The sequence below is a fragment of the Trematomus bernacchii genome, unplaced genomic scaffold, assembly GCF_902827165.1.
Source record: "Trematomus bernacchii unplaced genomic scaffold, fTreBer1.1, whole genome shotgun sequence".
NCBI lineage: Eukaryota > Metazoa > Chordata > Actinopteri > Perciformes > Nototheniidae > Trematomus > Trematomus bernacchii.
The window spans coordinates 8352673-8373297 of NW_022987477.1; the positions used below are offsets into that span (position 1 = coordinate 8352673).

The 20625-nt window shown below is 38.6% G+C and overlaps 1 protein-coding gene across 1 annotated transcript; it reads left to right on the forward strand.

Annotated features, from left to right (window-relative positions):
- The first annotated feature begins 1169 nt into the window (after positions 1 to 1169).
- LOC117498129 (carbonic anhydrase 1) lies at positions 1170 to 6848 on the forward strand. The gene is made up of 7 exons (XM_034150218.1): positions 1170 to 1401; positions 1631 to 1828; positions 3598 to 3716; positions 4003 to 4095; positions 4206 to 4268; positions 4357 to 4512; positions 5426 to 6848. The coding sequence occupies exons 1-7, from the start codon at positions 1368 to 1370 to the stop codon at positions 5543 to 5545; spliced, it is 783 nt and encodes a 260-aa protein (XP_034006109.1). The 5' UTR covers positions 1170 to 1367; the 3' UTR covers positions 5546 to 6848.
- Positions 6849 to 20625: the final 13777 nt, after the last annotated feature.

Here is a 20625-nt window from a genome sequence, read left to right on the forward strand (position 1 = left end):
GAGAAATTACAACAACGTGACATTTTTAACACTATTAAATACTATTTATTTTGCAATATTGACTTAATTGAATAAAGATTTAATTATGATTTAAATGAAAAAGAAAATAACTCAACAAAACAACATTGCATTCTCATTTACCAACAGCAGGTGGCACCGTAATACCATATGAGCTTTTCACAACAGCCTGTATGATTTTCTGAAAAACTGAGCTATCATCAGTGAGCTGCACTGGCCACCAGGATGCTGTAACTGGAGATTCTGGGGAAAGACCTGAAGTTTGAGGCCTAAATGTCTAAAAGGGTGACAATAGATTATTTCTTAAGTATTTATTTTCATAAACTTTTCATGCAAATTGTGTCGTGATTTCAGTATAGACTATATGTAACTAATTTGTGTTTATAATGTGTCAGTCAATTCTTTATCACTAAACACTGAGTTGGCCTACTTGTGTATTCTAACTGATGCAACACCGTCACTGATAAACAAATCATCGACAGGAGGCGCCTATTTCTCTTATCTTGTCTTGCAAGAAGCAGACAGATATCTCTCGTGTTCTAACTGAAGGTTATTTTTCAAATTAGTTTTGTGTTTTTCATTAAACGTGTGTATGAATTGCCAATAGAGAATAATAATTCAAGTCATTGTTTTTATTAGTTTGGAGATCCAACCGAATTACTACATACCCTTACGCAAAACCTTTTTTTCGGATACAAATGTGTTGAAGCCAATGTTACATTTTATAAGTCACTATTAAAGTTGTTGTAAAAACATATAATAAAAGTGCTATTAATAGTTTTATATTGATTTCGTATTCCCTTGGCACTCCAACAAGTAACGATGGTGCGTGTTTAACTTTGTAGTAACTGTGTATATCACTATTTGAAGCCCTTGGTCTTTCACTTGTCAGTTTTTGCATTGCAGGTTTTCCATAGCATGCACTTTCTGTTTCAAGGTGACACATACTGTAGGTTGCATGCTGCTGCGTAATTCCATTACTTCCTGTAAATTAAACCCCGTTAGATGAGAGGTTAGAATGCGGTCAGCACGTTGCTCGAGGAATACTATCCAACCCATTAGACTGTCGCTTGTAAATGAAGACTTTACCACCACTCTGAGACAGAGAGAGAAAGAGAGAGAGAGAGAGAAAGAGAGAGAGACATTGATCCACAGTGTTGCGGCGTTGCGGCGCATCTAAACTCCTCCCGGTCATTGCGCGGGCATCATGTGGCTAACACCAGCCCGACACTCACCGCTCACAGGGGACCCTATATAAGCCGTGCAGCTGTCAGGTGGAGGACACTGGCTGCTCTGTGCTCAGGGACAACTTGCTTTAGGGAATAACACAGCTCATCCAAACTCTAACAATGGCTCATGCATGGGGATACGCTGCGAACAACGGTGAGGCACTAATTGCAAGCTATAATGATGGGGTGACATTATTGAGAGAAATGATAAAACCTGCAAGTCTGTGAATTAATTGGAGAATGTGATCACTGCAGATATTTTTTAATCTGCACAGTGTTTACGTTCTTTTCATCATTGCGCATCCCCAGACGCGCATTTTATTTCATTAAAATCCCATTGAAATATCTCTATAATCACACTTTTGTTATTATTTTATTTTCAGGACCCGACAAATGGGTTTCAAACTTCCCTATTGCCGATGGACCCCGTCAGTCTCCCATTGACATCCTACCTGGTGGAGCATCATACGACTCCGGGCTGAAGCCCCTCCGCCTGAAGTACGACCCCTCCAACTGCCTTGAAATCCTCAACAACGGACATTCCTTCCAAGTGACCTTCGCAGATGACAGCGATAGCTCAAGTTAGTGTGACATTAATATTTGATGAATACAGACGCTCGTTGGAGCCGTGATATCACCGCTCAAGAATCTCATTTAAAAATGGCATTACAATATATCCTCTTAGCCTGCCCTGGAGAAAGACAAAATGTCCCTATATTTCGACTAACATATTGCAATGTTTGAAAATGAAATAGAGGAGCTATACTAATATTGGTTTGCAAACAAAGGCAATCAATCAAAATGTCCTCATGATGATATACGCCATACGGGATGCAGCAACCTGCAAATGCGGCATTCAGGCTTTATGCATCCTGTCCGTTAACAGAAGCTCTCACAGTGTGCACAATGTAACTGCATGTTAATAGAATGTTAACATGTATTTTTGATGCATGAGTAATGCGCCCCAGTTTCCATTAGCGCCTACAGGTTTTTTTTGTAATATAGGGATGAAACAAACGGACATAGATTTGTATTTAGTTTTATTAGATTGTGTTTTTTTAACCGTTTTAATTGGATTGAATTAATTGAAGGGTGTTCCATTCAGCCGAGCACAAAGAATGCATACTAATTTAATTGGTAATGTAACACCGCAGTAAACCTTTCCCATGCACGCCAAATTATTTCAGCTGCTAGTGAGGTCAAAAGCGCAAAAATCGAAGTTACTCTCCAAACAAACGCCGTTTTGGTTCAATTTTAGTGCACCAAATGTGCATGGGATTGAGTAACCACATAAATGACGCTTGATTTTTTCCCGAAACTATAATGTAAAATGGAGATTGCATGTTCCTCTATTTTTATTTCATTGCATTTCCATTTATATAACATTTTATTTCAGAAAGAGACAAATAAAAGGATTTAGGATTTGGATTGGTTGTTCTTTGGGTGACCTGAGATAGAGAACAAAGAAGAGCATGTTTGCATAACCAACACAACGGATTATTTCGTGTGGACACTTATCAAAAACAAAAAAGCATACAGTACTGCTAAAATCATGAGCTATGTTAGAGCTTCTTTATTCTTTCTTAAATTTTACTGCACTTATTTTCCATCATGCCCTTCTAAATAAAGCACATCATCATACATCATGTCATAGATAGATCATGTGTGTGCACAGTGGAAAACATGAATATCAGTCTTTATTTTTATTTTTGTGGAAATACCTTTCAGTCCTGCACACCATTACTTCTTGAGATCAGTAATGTGTTTTCTTATCATTTGAGGCTGACAACTGAGACACAAATATCCTGTTTAGAGAGGCCAGTTTTCTGTTAGTGACTCAGTATTTGGTAACAATGCACCAGAAATAGCACACGTTTTCTCTGTATCTGCTACAGTGTCGCTACATTGTAAAAAGATGGATTATGTATAACATTGGAAGGATGTTTGATGTTAACAATACCTGGACATCATTTAGGACAGAATGTAACCCTTCAATGTGATCTTATGCAACAGGAAGTCAGTCTGCCTCCAAGATAGAGGAAGTGTGTGTGTGTGTGTGTGTGTGTGTGTGTGTGTGTGTGTGTGTGTGTGTGTGTGTGTGTGTGTGTGTGTGTGTGTGTGTGTGTGTGTGTGTGTGTGTGTGTGTGTGTGTGTGTGTGTGTGTGTGTGTGTGTGTGTGTGCCCAAAAGTAATTGATCTTGTTAACCTGCTGTTGTTTTTTTTTCCTTCAACGTTTACAACTTGGATGTATCACTGTATTGTTTTATAAGACCGTCTCATTTTGGCTAATTACAGCCCTATCCACGTTAAGTATGGGATTAACTGAGGGTGATGTTTGTTTATTCTGCAGCTCTGAAAGAAGGACCCATCTCAGGGGTGTACAGGCTCAAGCAGTTTCATTTCCACTGGGGAGCGTCTGATGACAAAGGCTCTGAACATACCGTGGCTGGGACCAAGTATCCTGCTGAGGTACGGTTGCTCTGAGCCATTATGGTGACCATTATACTCAGAAAGCTGTAGTATCTGACAAATTGGGGTTGACATTCAAGATTAAAGATAGGCCTAAATAGACTAAACCATTTTCTGTCCCTTTATGTTTGCCAGTAAACAACTTAGTTAGCATTTTCTTTTTGCTTGTTATCCGTCGTTTTTGCCTTAACTCAACCATTAAAGCTATTTAATCCCAGGGATGTTTGTATTGGAATTCAATCTGTGAGGAAATTACATTATTTTGATCTATTTATTTTATTTTTAGCTCCATTTGGTGCACTGGAATACCAAATACCCAAGCTTTGGTGAGGCTGCAAGCAAGCCTGATGGGCTCGCTGTTGTTGGAGTATTCCTGAAGGTCAGTAATAACGCTTAAGCATGTCAGTATTACTGTAGTCAGCAACTTTTCCTGTACTACTACTGGTCACTAATGATCACTATAATAACATGATATTGTTGTTTTTTCAGATCGGTGATGCAAATGCCAGTCTCCAGAAGGTTCTCGACGCCTTCAATGACATCAGGGCCAAAGTATGTTTCCATAAAGATTATGCATTAGCATTTCATGATTTATAATGAGGTTTTCCACTAACCTGTTTTTTTTCTTTATTGATTTCAGGGCAAGCAGACCTCTTTCGCTGGCTTCGACCCTTCTACCTTGCTGCCTGGTTGCCTTGACTACTGGACATATGACGGCTCCCTGACCACACCACCCCTGCTGGAGAGCGTTACCTGGATTGTCTGCAAAGAGCCAATCAGTGTCAGCTGTGAGCAGGTATGGCTAGCTCACAGAGGCCATTCAGCGGTAGCACAAGCATTGGCTGTGTGCCCACGGTCTAGAATAGCAAATCCTCTCTTCCATTAAGATTGAAATCAAGGACCTAATTGTTCAGATTAGCTACGTGGCTTAAACGAAAAGAAGAACCTCTGTTAAGGGAGGAAAGGCAATACAGGCAGCTATTTCACCTTTCAAATGTATAACAAGTTGCAAACGAGAGATTTTCCTTGCAACCAATCATTCATCCAAACTAACAGCCCCTCCAGGAAGGTTTGTCCGTTTGGCCTAAAGATTGGAGTCTTTAGGCCTCTGAACAAACACTGCTTGCTCAAATGTTTATTTCATGGAGGCGAGTAGGTGTCTCAAGGGTAAAAATGTGAGACGTGTTGACATAACCTTTAGACTTGGTGCTATTTAAGTCAGTCAAGCTGATAATGACAACATAAGTTGATGATATAAAGTAACACATATAAAATTAGTAAATGGTTTCAGGTAATACACAATTAGCTTAACTATTTTGTCCCAGTAGAGAATAGTTATCCAATGTGTACATTATATTCATGTGGCTGAAGAGTTCATGATAAATAATTTGACACTGTGCTGTAACGGTTGACTCTTGTTTCCAGTCTGACTTAAAGAAACAGTTTGACAAAATGTGTCTAACTCTTTATGGTAAGCTAACAGACTGCTAGCTGTAGCTTTATACTACTGTACAGACATAAATTGTATCAATCTTCTCATATACTGTACCTTACAGTAAGAAAGCGACTATTTCCCATAATGCTTCAACAGTACAGCTGCTAGGACATGACTCTGAATAGAAGTCGGTGACTCGGCAGTGAGACTAGTTTGCCTAGTGACACAGGCGGTCATCAGCAATGACTAACGTAAGTCTTCCCCTTTTTCACAGATGGCCAAATTCCGCAGCCTGCTCTTCTCTGCTGAGGGTGAGCCCGAGTGCTGCATGGTGGACAACTACCGCCCTCCCCAGCCGCTCAAGGGTCGCCCTGTCCGCGCTTCCTTCCAGTAATACCCCTTCCCCCCCCTTTTTACCCTTTCTGCCCTGTTGCTCTCTCCCTTCCCCCTCCCTTTAGTCAGAGTTGCCTCTTTTGCAGTGCGCCACAAAGCACACATGTCTCTCTGCGTCCAATTTTTTAAAAGAAATGAAATTCCTGTGGCCCATTGCTTTTTCACGTTGGGCGCTCTAGCTGTGAGATGAAGCACTTGCCAAATTTGGATCTCTGTTTTTTAATGTATGTAATGAGCCAGCACAGATTCCCGGTCATAATTTAAAAACAAACAAAGCAAGGATAAATATGAATTTGAGTTTAATAATCTAAATAGTGCTTTCGAGCCAGCATGGAGTAGACAGCACATGATAGGGGGGAGGGATACATCTACATCACCATCTGTGAGGAGGGTAAGGTGCAGATCAAAGACGCAGACACATACACTCCTGCTGCCAGTCTGTCAGTAATCTCTGACCGACTGCCAGCCTCTGCATCCCTGCAGCTTAATGAAAAGCTGCAGCCGCCTCCATCACAACCGATTGAATCAGAAAATCCCCCCCTGGCACACACAAACACACAACGTGGCACGCACGGTCTCATCCAGACATGATGCCTATAGGCACTGACCTGCTTATTGATTTGAACATAGTGTAAAGCAACAAAGGACACGAGGACAGTCTGTTGCTAAGTGCTAGTTACAGAACATCATAGCAATTGTTCAGGTTTTACAGCCTAATCTACAAATCTGTCTTGTGTTTGCCATCCCGTGTTGTGCTGTTATTATTATTGTGGATTATGTATTTTTCATTAAGCCTAACAGCTTATGCAAAATAAGTCTTAACTTAGTCCTAAATTGTGTTTTTGTAACCAAAAGCCCATCTGTGTTGTTGATGCCCAGATAGTATAGCAATACAGAGGATTGTTTCTGTTTTACAAAATTAAATGTAATGTGTGAATTCTTTTCATGTGTTTTTTTTAAACCCCAATGTGTCAAGTGCTAATGCTTAAAACGCACAGTTGCCCTTGTGGGCGAAGCCATAGTGGCCAATGCACAAAGCCAAGGAATAAATTACCCTGCCAAGGAAGACAAGGAAGAAAAGAACCTGCCAACAGATCAGATTATAGTGTCAGCCTGGTGTCAGGCCCTGTATTGGAGAATAATTAACAAAAGACCATGACAGGTCCTGAAGACGTCTGGTCCTATACCCCGGTATGCATTTCTGAAACTATAAAGAAGTTTGATGAAAATGATGTGAAATAAAGATTGTAATTAACATAAAAAATAAATGCGCCTTATGCCAAATCAATGTTAGGGCCATCCCATGAGTATGTGCTGTTGTCATTCTATTTTGGAAGTGGACGTTTTACTAGTTCAATAAAGTATTTTTATGACTAAGAATCAAGTGTTTTCTTTCTTGAAATCAGTTATGATTATCAGACTTAGTCTTCTTTGGGATGCCAAACTGTCAGCTGTTTGTGAAAATTCCTCTTAGTGACTCAATTTTTAACTGTCAACACCTTAAACCTAACAGTATTAGAATTACACAATCCCATAATTCATGCTGTCAAAATGTAGTGTGTAAGATTCTTTTATGTATCCAATATTTACATATTTTCAACTAATCTGCACCAGTTTTCAGATGAATAATTTCTAAATGGAAAACTCCAACTTCCTTCTCAGAAGAAGAAGTCTTGAGCCAGGTATTTGCTGTTTACATTAGAACCATAGGGATATAGTCTAGTTGCCATCATAGGAAACCCACACATGTTTACAATTAGCCTACATTGTGTTCATTGAAATGAATGGCATTATAGCCAATGTAAACATAGTTTTAAAAGGACTTGACCGATTCAAAAATGTTCGAGTGGTTTGGGGGCTTATTAAGGATGCTGAATCCATCCATCAGGATAAAAAAAAATGGCAGTTTTAAGCAGAAAGTGGCCATATTTGTACTCTCGGTGGGCTGATTCTTACTACCATGAGCAGTGTAGCGACCATCAGATATAGAGAGCACAAGATGAATAGTATTATCTTTACTGTGGAAACTTTTTCTTCAAATAAATAGGCAATCTGTCCAATCCAAATAAAATAGAATCGGAGGGATGAAACCCTGGTCACACAGTGAAATGTGGCCTCTGCATTTAACCCATCCTAGTACTAGGAGTCCCCTAAATCTTCCAAATCGCCCCAAAATGAATCAAAATCAGCCCACAAGTCTTATTGACATTTTACGGTTAAATCTGCAATTTAAAAAAAAGTCCTTCTCTCACAATGCATCATATTTGATAAGATGAACATGTTTGCATGCAAAATATAAAAGATTTCAGCATTCTAAAATATTAGATGTAAATACTTGGCTGTTGTAAATCTACAGCATTTTAATGGGTGTGCTTATTATTTGTCACTATTGGCCTTATGAGTAGCACATTCGGAAACAGTAGCTCAAGTTCTTGGATTTTGTAAGTACTTGGGGGAAATGCCTGGCAAGATTAGGCTGCATATAGTCCAAAGTACTGCACTGTCTCATAGGGGAAGCTGTATTTCCGCATTGGAGTAGAGCTGACCCAATACCAAACTGTGTGTAATTATTTTAGGTAATCAATAATCTTTAACAGCAAACAGAACATGGTCATTAAGGAAAAACATATATATAACAATATATTATTGCATATATACAATATTTATCATGCTGGTTTTACTTCTATACTGAAAAAGAAATATGACTGCAATCACATGGTGATCATCGCCCATAGCTGCTAACACCTCAGTCTTCTCAAGACCTTAATTATCACCCTGTGGGAAATGTGAGCCAAGACACTTCACCCGAATTTGGTCCTCTGGGTATTGTCCACAGTACATGACCGTTACATGTCTGATATGTGTGTAATGTGTACTTGTAAAGCGCTTTGATAACTTCGAGGTGTGAAGATGGGCGGAGTGTCGCAGTGGGCTGTGCGTTGATCATCAGATCAAGGGGGCGTTGGGGAACACCAGTTCGAATCCCGCCCCCGCCGCCACTGCGTCAGGCCGTTGTGTCCTTGGGCAAGACACTTCACCTGAATTTGCTCCTGTGGGTATTGTCCACAGTACATGACTGTTACATGTCTGATATGTGTGTAATGTGTATCTGTAAAGCGCTTTGAGCTCTGGAAAAGCGCTATAATAAATGTAATGAATTGAATTGAATTGAATTGAGCGACACTTGACTTCCCACCTCCTCTGTAAACCTTTAACAGGAAGTTGAGACAGATTTTAATCAACAGAGCTCTTCTGCTTGAGGGTTGGTGTTATTAGTATGTCCAGCTGGTCTATGTGCGTCCCTGATGTAAAAGTTGGCTTGCCCATACAGATCTAAATGTGTCCTTGTCATCCCCCGTCCCTTTGTACCCTTAGTCATGCTGATGTGGAACATGCCCTAGAAAATGTCAATAAAAGTAAGAGCTATCGACTACTGACTACTATGTCTGTCTGGCCAGCCCGGTCAGAATCAATAACAAAAAAAAACCTTTGATAAAGATCTGAATGGAAACGTTTGTTTGGCTTCACATGTTATCAGTAGTGGTGACACTTTCCGTAAACAGATTTTTTTATCATACGCCGTACAGTCTGTAAAGCCCCCTGACACAAATTTGTAATGAATGATTTTGGGCAATCTAAATAAAAATTGATAGGCTGATTTGATCAAAATCCAAAATCAGTTGTATTCAACGTTGACCTAAGAGCAGCTGCTCCCTGGTAGGCTGAATCAAAGTTAGCTAGGTTCATTCTGGCCGGCTCGTACTGTCATGTAACTGAGGCATAAATCATATGACAGAACACATCTTTATTTACAGAGGTGATGGGGCAGCTGGCAGATGGACAAACAGGTTAACCTAGCCAGTTTTCCTGGCTATTTCTATGGCTACAATTCTTGTAGACAGGATTGTGAGCAATCTTATTTTAGGAGATGGAAGCATGAAACCTTGACAGAATATGGGGGGGATCAGAAGAAGACTGGCTGTTGGTGCTTAGTGCAGGGAGAGAAGATGAATTGTAAAGGATGGGCAAGGGTGCAGCGGGAGAGACAGAGAGAGCAGAGGGTAGAGAAACAATCAGACAAAACCAAAACACACCAAGCACACCTCGCTCAAACAAAAGGCTGGAAATAATAAAACAACACTCAAACACAGGCTGGTGTCACAGGGAAGGAGAAAGGGAGGAGGGACCATGACAGGCTTCTCCCATTAGTATAAGCATCAGTGTACATTATAATTGTTATTATTATATTACTTTATTTTTTATTACAGTTAAAATATATAATTTGTTTTCTTTTTTAATATTTTCTTTCTTTACCATTCACCCTATAGTCTCAACCCCAGACTAACTGTTTAAGAAACCATTTTATATTCTTTTGTTGTCCGGATTGAGTTTTGTCGTGCAGTAAATACATTATAAAATGAACATTTTAAAATGTGTCCATTTGAGAATGCCACTGACCCTCTTGTGTGTGCGAATGGGCCTTGTGTGTCAAATAAGGGGGGACCATTTTTATTATGTATCACTGCTATTCGACAAGCTTGCTAACAGGGAATTGTAGGCCTGAATTTGAAATTGAAAGGGCTTTGAAGCGGGAAAACAACATGTTGACAGTTGACAGACAAATCTAATTTCTCCATGCCACATTCTTACCATACACTTAATACTGACATCAGGAAATAAAATGAAAAACACAAAGACCACCAACTGGTTCTGTCTGAAATTGATCGGCCACTAGTTGTAGAGTTTAGGGAAAGGGTTTAATAAACAGTTATTTGATTGACGTTCTCTGCACAAACATATATCCTCAAGGTTTGAATTATACCAAAGTTGTTTTTTAAACATCCTCCATGCCGGACTGTTTGACAGACTTTGATCACCTGTGTTTAATCACAGCACAGCTTCCTATTTCCACAGTCCTATCATCCCACCAGCATTGCCTGCCTTTGTGTTGCATCTTTCATCTTACTGACTATTGTGACAGCTGGGTGAGAGGAAAGACCCTGCTGGGTGCCATCATGTTACACAGATGTGTCCACACTTGCATGTTGTGTCTCCCTGAAGCATGCTTTCACTAACTGACGAGAATAAAACCCAAGGCCTGGCTGTAGTCTGCGGCAAGGTCAGACACTTCAATGTCATATCAGATTTATGTTAGTTACACTGGTTTGATCCCCACGTGATAAACATGAGAAGATGATGGTATATTGTGGTTTAAATGGATTTCATTGAACATACAGTATAACGCTAGGGTAAACAAATCAGGGCTAATTCGTTATGGTCAGTGCATAGTACAGTAAGTCATGGTCAGCATGTCACACATTTTCTGAGAGCAGAGAGAGGGGGTGAGCCAGAGTAGGAGGCCATCTCAATGCACACCTCAGCAGAATGCAGACAATAGATCTGACGTTGCACTTCTGTGTGATTGACAAGTAAGGTTAAAATGTCAAGGACAGTCATTTCCAATTCAACAGAGGAGGGGATGTATCAACCTGCAGTAGAGATGCTGTGTAACTCATTAATTCAGGATGTTGAATACTTGAATAATAATTAGCCATTTGTGTGTATTACCATTTGACAAAGAAATGTCAGTTTCCATTTATTGGCGGTACTGGAGTTTTTAATCGTATCTCATTGACAGCAAATAGAGTTTGCCCAGTCGTCATTTAATTGTAAGTGTTACATTTTTCATTTTTCCTTGCACTTAAATGATTCCCCTCCATTGAATACATCAGAAGTGTAATCCAATGTAATCCAATGTAATCCAATGAATAACTTATAAAAAAATTCCCGCACCATTTAGTCAATTCTGGAAAAATATTTGACGTTTCGATCACAATAACCCTTTCTCTAAACATTTTGAAGGTCACCCTCTGTTGGTTTGACCAATGTAATCAGTATCATGGTATGTTATTCTCTAAATTCATGTATACTAGGGCTGTGTGTTTTTCTGAGTTTTAAGTGTACTCATTAGATCACATGTTGTTGTTCAATCATGTGAAAGAACATCTGAGTCTGCTTAAGGAGGTTACCATGTTTTTAACAGGCCTGATGAACAACAACATGTTTGAAATGTCATGACACGAAGGGCTGTAATTGGACTCGGAAGATTTTCAAATGTATGTCTTGTATCCCATGAGTCCTTAAATCCTGGCAAGAAGGACAGAAAAAATGCAGTAGGGTTAGATGGTTAGACGTTAAACACTTCACTTACTTATAGTCAAACATATTCATCAAGCAGATATGGCATTTTCATATCGGCTTCTGTAGACAAACTCCTCAGGCACATATATACAGAATCTACAGTCATCAGTTCAAAGAGAGTGTTCAGGAAGCCCTTCACTTAGTACTAAGCATTTTTCAAACTGTGAGCTAGAATGGTCTTACATAAACATTTCTACCGCAAATTTCCTCAGTAATTTCCTGCCCATGGCCATTTTATGTAAACATCCACTTCACAAGAAGGGTGTTTTACTGAAATATGTGAAATCCACTGTGACAAAAGGTATGATTCATTATATTCTCATTTATTTCTTGATTAGGAAACAAAATGTTGCCACACATTTAGGCCTTAACCTGTTAAGCCCTGAGCCTGTTTTTCAGGTCTCAGGCTCGAAAATGACATTTCCAGAACAAATGACCATATCTTCCCTTCTAAAAGGGTTAAATTAATAATCTCTGTTCTCAAAGTAATGATAAACCTGTGAGTTGGATGTAGAAAAGTCAGAATCAATATAGATGTTTTTTATTTTAAAGAAAATTTAGATTTTACATAGTAAAAAACTGTAAATTATAGTGTTCGTCCAAAAATTCTTTTTTACTTATAGTGAAAACTACCCTTGGATGATGGGTTAGTAGACTAAAAGCTTTAGGAATCCAAAGTACAACATATAATAAGTACCCTGTATCAAGATTGATGCAAAACAAGTGAAATTTGACCTTTTTAGAGAGATTTAGCCAAAAAAACCCCACTTCTGGGGTCATTTGGGTGGATTTGACCTATCTCTGGCCCCCCTTGCTCGATTTTGATGAATGAAATCTCTTTATAACCGCTAGAGCCAATGGAATCGAGGGAAAGTTATATACACACCAAAACGTTAACAAATAAGGAGTGAGAGTGACGCGTTACCAAAACCGGAAGCTGCATACACTCTGGTGGCTACCATTAGCAGCTAACTTTTCCGCTCCGATTTTTACATAAAAAATGGAATTATGGATTATAAATAATTTCTTCAAAGGCAATTTCTTCATTATCAACCTATGGATCAACAGTTGTAGACATTTTTTTTTTTCGTTTTAATGCCATTGAACACGTCTTTTGACCTAATTGACAGCTACGGTGAGACGATCTGCCGTAAAAGCTCCGTAAAGGTACGTGTTGTGATGTCTGTGTTTGCTTCCCCTGTCGCAAGTTCGGATCGCTCAGTGATGATACTATACCTAAATAATCAGTGGAGTCAAACATATTCATCAAGCAGATATGGCATTTTCATATCGGCTTCTGTAGACAAACTCCTCAGGCACATATATACAGAATCTACAGTCATCAGTTCAAAGAGAGTGTTCAGGAAGCCCTTCACTTAGTACTAAGCATTTTTCAAACTGTGAGCTAGAATGGTCTTACATAAACATTTCTACCGCAAATTTCCTCAGTAATTTCCTGCCCATGGCCATTTTATGTAACCATCCACTTCACAAGAAGGGTGTTTTACTGAAATATGTGAAATCCACTGTGACAAAAGGTATGATTCATTATATTCTCATTTATTTCTTGATTAGGAAACAAAATGTTGCCACACATTTAGGCCTTAAGTTTGGGAATATCACATGACACATGAGATATCTGAAATGTAAACATATGTATTACGTAAATGCTTAATCCTTTGTATAAAGCACATGTTAGTGTGTACTCTATTTCCCAGACATGCAAGTATTAACAAACACTGACCCTGTGTGACTCTGTAATCACTGCGGGCAAAGTCAATTTGTAGTTCAAACAATAAACCCAAGCTTAAAAGAACATATTTTGAGAAATATATTGTTTGGTTGTATACATTCATTACAAATGCATTACATTAATACACAGTTATATTGCTTTTAATGCAGCCATGACACATTGGGACAACAGGATATTTGCTTCAAACATCAACAACATTGTTTTACTTTGTTAATCCATGGGGATGATGGTGACCAGAAAACATGTCAACAAACAAAGTAAAAATGCAAATATTAATGAAATAGAGCTTTAATATTTAGTTTCCCATGAGGAAGGGCAAATAAAGACAATTTATTTTTGTAATCCTCTCCATTAAACGAAACCCTCCATTTTGTGTATTTCCTATTGCTGCCTCTTTTATTCTCTCTTATCCCACAATGTACAAATGGCAAGTAGATTTTCTGCGTTAAAAATAGTATCTTCAATTGATACCTACACACAAAATAGCCCGCTTGAAACCTATGAATTCCAAATGCAAATCACATTTGACCATCTTTATCACACATAGCCTTTTAGAAAGTAAAAATAGAAGCACAAAACAAAACTGACAAGTCTGTTCTCCTGCAGCTCTGTTATGAGACCATCCGTTGGATTCTAAATTACATTTGACACATCCACACATTGTGCTGTATCACTATCTATAATGAGATCATGGGATAATCCCTGTTAACTGCAGTTGTCATGCTAGTGCTGAACCAAACTGACAACGATAATGTGGGTGATGATTACAGACTGTATGTGTTGCATTTACTGACAATATATCCTACATCTGTTGATGATTAATTGATTAATCAGTTCTGGTGTTGACAAGATGGATAAGGATGACTGTACATTTTGTGTGTCTGTTTTAAACCGGCAAGGATAATCAACAGGATTTTGTTAGCTGAGTCTATTAGCAATGCAAGTTGGCCCACTTCTCCATATGATAGTATTTCCAATGCTAAGTATAGTTATTGCTCAGGGAGACCCCCTTACTATGCAGAACATGCTTCCTCTGAGCAGTGAATCTGTTTTAGTTTCAACTACGTGGGCTATTGCTGCTCATGGTGAGCATGGTCAAGCCACTGTACTCCAACATTTGCCAAGGAAAGCAATTTCTCTGAAGAATATAACATGTGTTTGCAGTTGCTTCAAAGTAACCAATGTTAAAGTAGGGTGTGTGCAAAACTTTCAGAATTGATTGACAGGACATATGACTTAGAAGAAGGTCTGAATTAAATCATGGAGTACCAGCAAGGTCATAAACCTCATGAACTGAAGATATGTTCTGAAATATATCCTCTGAGTGTTACCATTATTAATTGTTAAACTTTCAATATATATATATGCTTTGCCTTTAGTTCTGGTCTGTTGGGGCACCTTGGGGAATTGTTTGGGGGTTACGGATGACATCAATGCTAATTGTGCTTGAAATTGATTTCCATTTACCGTCTTGCTAACACTTGTGACACTGGACAGTATAACTATATTACAGTGGTTTATTTCTAGCTACTTTTAACCGCGTTTGGTTAATGGTAATTTGATTGATCTTCTATACAGTTATTCAGTTAGTGTACACATTTTAGGATCTCAAGACTTCAGCATTCCAAGCAACAGGTGAAACCATTTTTTAAAGGACGACAAACTCCTTGTCAGGAGACATTCAAATGTGCAATTGGTCTACTGCTTTGTTAAAAAAAATGGTATCTTCAATTGATTCCTAGAAACAAACTAGCAAATGTGAAGCTATATCTTGCAAACACAGCAATAAACAAAATTGACAAGTCTGTTCTCCGAAAGCTCTGTTACAGATTACAGATGACCACACATTATACTGTAGCTCTCACTTTAATGAGAGCATGCAGGTTCATGCCATTTCTGAACCAAACTTACAATTACAATGTGGGTCAAACCTACAAATCACTCCTTGTGTGGTCATGGTGGAAAATCATGACTGTGCATTTTGTATGTCAGTTTTAAACCTATAATCCGCACGCATAACATAATCCACAACATAATAAAAAGGATTTCATCAGATTAGTCCAGTTGCATTGAAGTACGCCCACTTTTCCATATAACAATGTTTCAATCGTTAAGTCTATGGCTCAGAAATGCCTCTGTGGGAGTGCGAGTAAACTAAGAACCGCCACACATCCCATGCACTGTGGCTTTGTTGCACTTTCCGCTGAACACAGTTGGCAGAACGGGAAACCAGTGAGGGATCACATCTTTGTAAAGGCACTGAAAATCGGTCTGGTCTCTTGGGTCACTTAGAACTGGGGGAACTAGTGGGAACTTTTCTGCTATTTACACCCTGCATCTCAGCATCTGTGTCTCTTTCGACACGCATGGTTCTACCCTATAGGCCAATGAGGAACATAGTCTCTGGGGGAAAAAAATGCAAATTGTGCTTGAACTCGATTCCTGTAAACAACGTGCTAACATGTTGAACTTGTGGCATTGGACACTATCAATCAATTGCAGTGGTGTATACCTCGCTATTGTTGACCAGAGTTCTGCTTAATGTTTGATTACATTCCAGGATGTTTGTTTCTAGACATATACAGTTGTGTGCCTAGTATACACATTAGACATATGAGGATTTGAAGACTTCAGCATTCCAAGTAGGGTCCAGTTTATTATCGACAACCCTTAGCATGAAACACTTTCCTTGTCGTGTGGCCTAATTTCTGGATTTCAAGTTGTCATTGTGTTTTATGTTTACAAGTATTTATTCTAAGATCAAAGACAAAAAGGACAAAAAACTCAAAATATTGTCATGAGACGAGAGCAGAGGTGGGAAGTAGTGGAGTACAAATACTTCATTACTGTACTTAAGTACATTTTTCTGGTATCAGTACTTTACTCCACTACTTATTTTTCTGACGAGTTTTTACTTTGACTTCTTACATTTTTAACACAAATACCTGTACTTTCTACTTCTTCCATTTTCATAACAGGTTTGTTACTTTAGTTTTAATCTGTGTTTGGTGGCGTGATCATTATTATTTAGAGTCAGTGCCTGCCTATTGATTTGAACACGATCCGTATATCCATAATTTCCTGGTCTTCTCTAAAGAAGAGCGACCAATGAAAACGTTGTCATTTAGCCGTTGTTCAGCATCGAAACATTCATTAGGCTAACAATTACATTATTGTTCTATTAATATAAAGGGAGGTCAGTTACTCTTTAAAACAGCTGGTAGTTATGGGTACATTTCAAAGCCCATACTTCTTTACTTTTACTTGACTAAAGAAGTTTAGTCAGTACTTCTACCAGAGTATTTTTAAACATGAGTATCTGTACATCTACTTGAGTAAAGGATATGTGTACTTTTGCCATCTCTGGACGAGAGCAAGGTTGAGTTGTGTGTTTGTATATACAGTAGGGTTCATGTTAGGATAACAATGTCATTGTTGGCATGAATGTCCTTACTATAACCCCTTAATCAGAGTGCATAGTAGTTGAGTTTGAGCCAACACAGTCCATGCCAAAGCCATACTGTATGACATAACACAGTATCGACCATGTGCTGTTTGGAGTGGGGTCCCTCACGCTGATATCTCCTGATTTGCATACATTTTCTACTGATAACAAAACAAGCGGCTGATGATAGAGGAGGGGTGGGAAGCCTTTGGAGGCCGCCCCTCTTGCCCTGTACAGATCGAGGAGAACCTTATCTAGGTCACCTACAGAGAACCTCACCTCCTCCTCCTCCTCCTCCTCCTGCTGGCCACACTGATAAGAAGAATGAGGCTATTCAATGTGCCTATCAGCCTGGCTCTTTGCTCAGTGAGAGTGAGCCAAACCTGTACCAGTTCCAGCCACTTCTTTGTCCGTTTAATTGTTGGTTTGACTCTCTCTAACTCTCTCTCTCTCTTTTTCCCCCACTTTTTCTCACACACAAACTTTTCGAGGTGGAGACATGTTTCGCCTGAATAGATAGCAACAGTCACTTTCTCACTCCTTCCTTTGTTCCCTTTTTTCATTCACCCGAACAAAGACAAATCTTGTCTTCTTCTTCTTCATGTCACCGCTGCTATCCAATGATTTGCCCCTTTCATAGCTCCTAGCCACAGTCAAATTAATCCACTCATGGGCCGGATTTAAGTTCATGGTCTGTGCTCTCTCAGTGGTATGCTGGCTAGCATTACCCATGGGAGTAGGGTTTCCTGAAAAGCTGCAGGAGGTCAAGTCTCTCACGTTACCACCTTAATGTAGTGCCTGTGAAGCAACGTGGTCACGAGATTTACTTTTCAGCTGTTCATTTAAGAAATATGCTCAGTGTACATAGTTTAATCTCTGTAATAGGTCCTTGATGATGTCACAGCTTTGATAATGTTTGATTTTTATTTTAAGAATGAGTGGCCTGATCTTTCTTTGCATGATAGTCATTACATTTAAGTGGCCAGACAATGACCGACGTAGGTATTTGTGTTTGTTTTAGATTATGTATTAAAGATCTAATGTTGGTCTAACTCTGTTGAATTGCACGGGCTATCAAGAGATTAACGTAATCTTTTTTGTATTCATCTTTCCTCTTTGTAAATTATTTGGCAGCATTTGATTTAAAGAGTATGTGACTGCCAGCAGGATTAAATATAATGACCTATTTGTTTAGTGTTTGTTTCAATACAAATATTTTCTCCCAGTTTTCTTAAAATAAAAGAAACATGCTTTATTTTTAAATACTAAATGTTCTACTATGGACAGTATACGTCAATTGTGTAACCCAAATCGAACCAAATTTTTATTAAATGGATATTGCATTCAGTTTGTTACCGTACAACATTTTTTATAAATGTAAATAAAAGGACTGGAAAATGCAAAGAAGACAGAATTTCCCTTTTTAGTTTTATATCCGGGAGTTCTTTGCTCACTAAAAAGGTATCAGATTTCTATAAAACATTTCATTTTGTGCTGAAACATTGCACATTGTTCTCCTTGGAAATACACAAAGATAGCGCAATAAAACTGTAAGCACTTCAGCCCGTATCACACAACTCTGTGACCAATCCCCCCTATCAACAAAACACCACAACAACTGTTGGTATTTCAAAAGAGTTCTTTTCATTTCAAAAGAACACTTGCCTGGCGCCAGGGAAGGAAATACCTTTAAGAGAACAGAAGCCTATAGAAAGATAACGCCTTTGAAAGATAAAGATAGCCTAAATAGCATCACTGAGAGCCTCTGCACCATGTGGTGATGAAGTGATAAAGTGCAACAGCCGTGGCTCCTCATGCTTTCAAACAGGTTTAAGATTGCAGAGATTCTGAATGTCCCAGCTGATTTACATCACACACATGAAGCACATTTCATAGTGTCTAACATGTTCAAATCCTCAATGCATCCCCAAATGTAGCCATGAGTAATGACTTGTCGAGGAGCTACTGTATGGCAGCATTCTGGCTCTACACCAAAAGGAACTGTTTGTTTTTGGAAAATATGATACTCCAAAGACAAACAGTTGGACAATATATGACCATTTGCTTCCTTTTAAGAGAGTTTTAATTAACAATCTGGATTATGATGTATACCCAATTAACAGTGATTGCAGAATTTCAACACTGTCTTAAAATCATTTTGTGCTTAATAACCTGTTAAGCATGGATTATGTTAACTATCAACGTTTTGTTTTATTATTGCGTATATGGGACATCCTTTTAACGTACAGAAGTCCTAGAGATAAGGTTGTGGGTGGATTGTCGGGTGTACAAAGCACAGGACTTTGACATCAAAGAGCGGCATCTCATGTGTTGTAGGTTTGAAGCTACTGGAGCCCTTGGTAAAGGTTAGGCAAAGGTTGTGGTTTGGGTTGAATATAAAAAAAAAGTCAATGTGTCTGGTCTCCTGCTCCAAGTCAGTGTGATTTTATTAGCATTCAAGCAAAACCACAATATTTCCATCATGTTTCATAAGATAATATAAAGATACTGACTCTTTTCAGATATACCAACACTGTTAAAGTATCAGGCAAATGTATTTTTGTATTACTTTAAAGACAATTAGTTTAGGTAAAAAGGGTTGGTCCACTTTAGTACCGTGAACCATGCCCTTCTTCATCTGCTACCTCTTCTCAGAATCATCAGACAGCTGCAGATCCATTGTGGTCATCAGCATCACACAAACTGAAACCTCTGAGGAAGCTGGGTACTTGTTCTTAGGGATGTGGGCACAGTGGCAAAGAGAGATACAGTTCCTGTAATGCACCGAAACCGACTTTGAGTGTCTTTCCCACGCTTCATGAGGAGGGACTAACTACTAAATGTTGAACGATATACTGTCCTGCTTAGAGAACTTGAAAATCCATCAGTTTATTGTATGGGTTTTGCTTAGGAAGCTGAAATGAAAAGTTGTTAAACTGTCATAATCAAACATTAGGTTATGGACAAGAAGGGAAGTAGCTATCTGAATACTATACTTGAGAAATATCTTTAAATTAACTTGAGCTGATGTTGCATTTGCAGATATTTCGTTATCCAAACAACAAAATTAGCTCCAAAAATGTGCTCATCAACTATACTTTGTCTATTGTGTCAAATTTGATAGTTATTACTTTTATGTTCATACTGTATATCACTGACATCTCACTGCTTCTGTGTAGGTATGTAATGGTTAATGATTTACGAGTTTACCCTTGTAGATACTGCTGACAGAGTTAATATGTAACATTAGAGACAGAGAGAGCTCTGGTCATATGTTTGGATATTATCTTCTTTAGTTGAGCAACTGTCACTTTGTTTTCAAAACTGTTTTCATTTATCAAAAACATTGCATCTGATGCGTATCTGGGCGTGGCTGTATTTTGTCTGCTCCAGACTTCTGGCACCATGTGTTGTCTCTCTGATAACATACAGTTACTCTGATAACATATTGTACGTTCTTTTTGACGAGATGTAAATGATATTTTTTTAAATGTATGTCTGATTTCCCAACATTTCTGCAGTGTTGTTTTGCAAGATAACACACATCTAAGAAAGAAAAAACTCAATTTGTTATCTGTAATCAAGTTTTAAACACATCTTCCAAAGCAGAAGGAATTTAAAACTTGTCAAATATTTTCAACTTTCAATCTGAACTTTATACCTTCAAAAATGGAGATCTACA

Excerpts from the sequence above, each read along its gene's own strand:
- LOC117498129 (XM_034150218.1), top strand. The coding sequence starts at position 1,368 with ATGGCTCATGCATGGGGATACGCTGCGAACAACG. Across the intron at positions 4,096-4,205 it reads TTGTTGGAGTATTCCTGAAG|ATCGGTGATGCAAATGCCAG; the intron begins GTCAGTAATAAC and ends TTGTTTTTTCAG. Across the intron at positions 4,513-5,425 it reads TCAGTGTCAGCTGTGAGCAG|ATGGCCAAATTCCGCAGCCT; the intron begins GTATGGCTAGCT and ends CCTTTTTCACAG.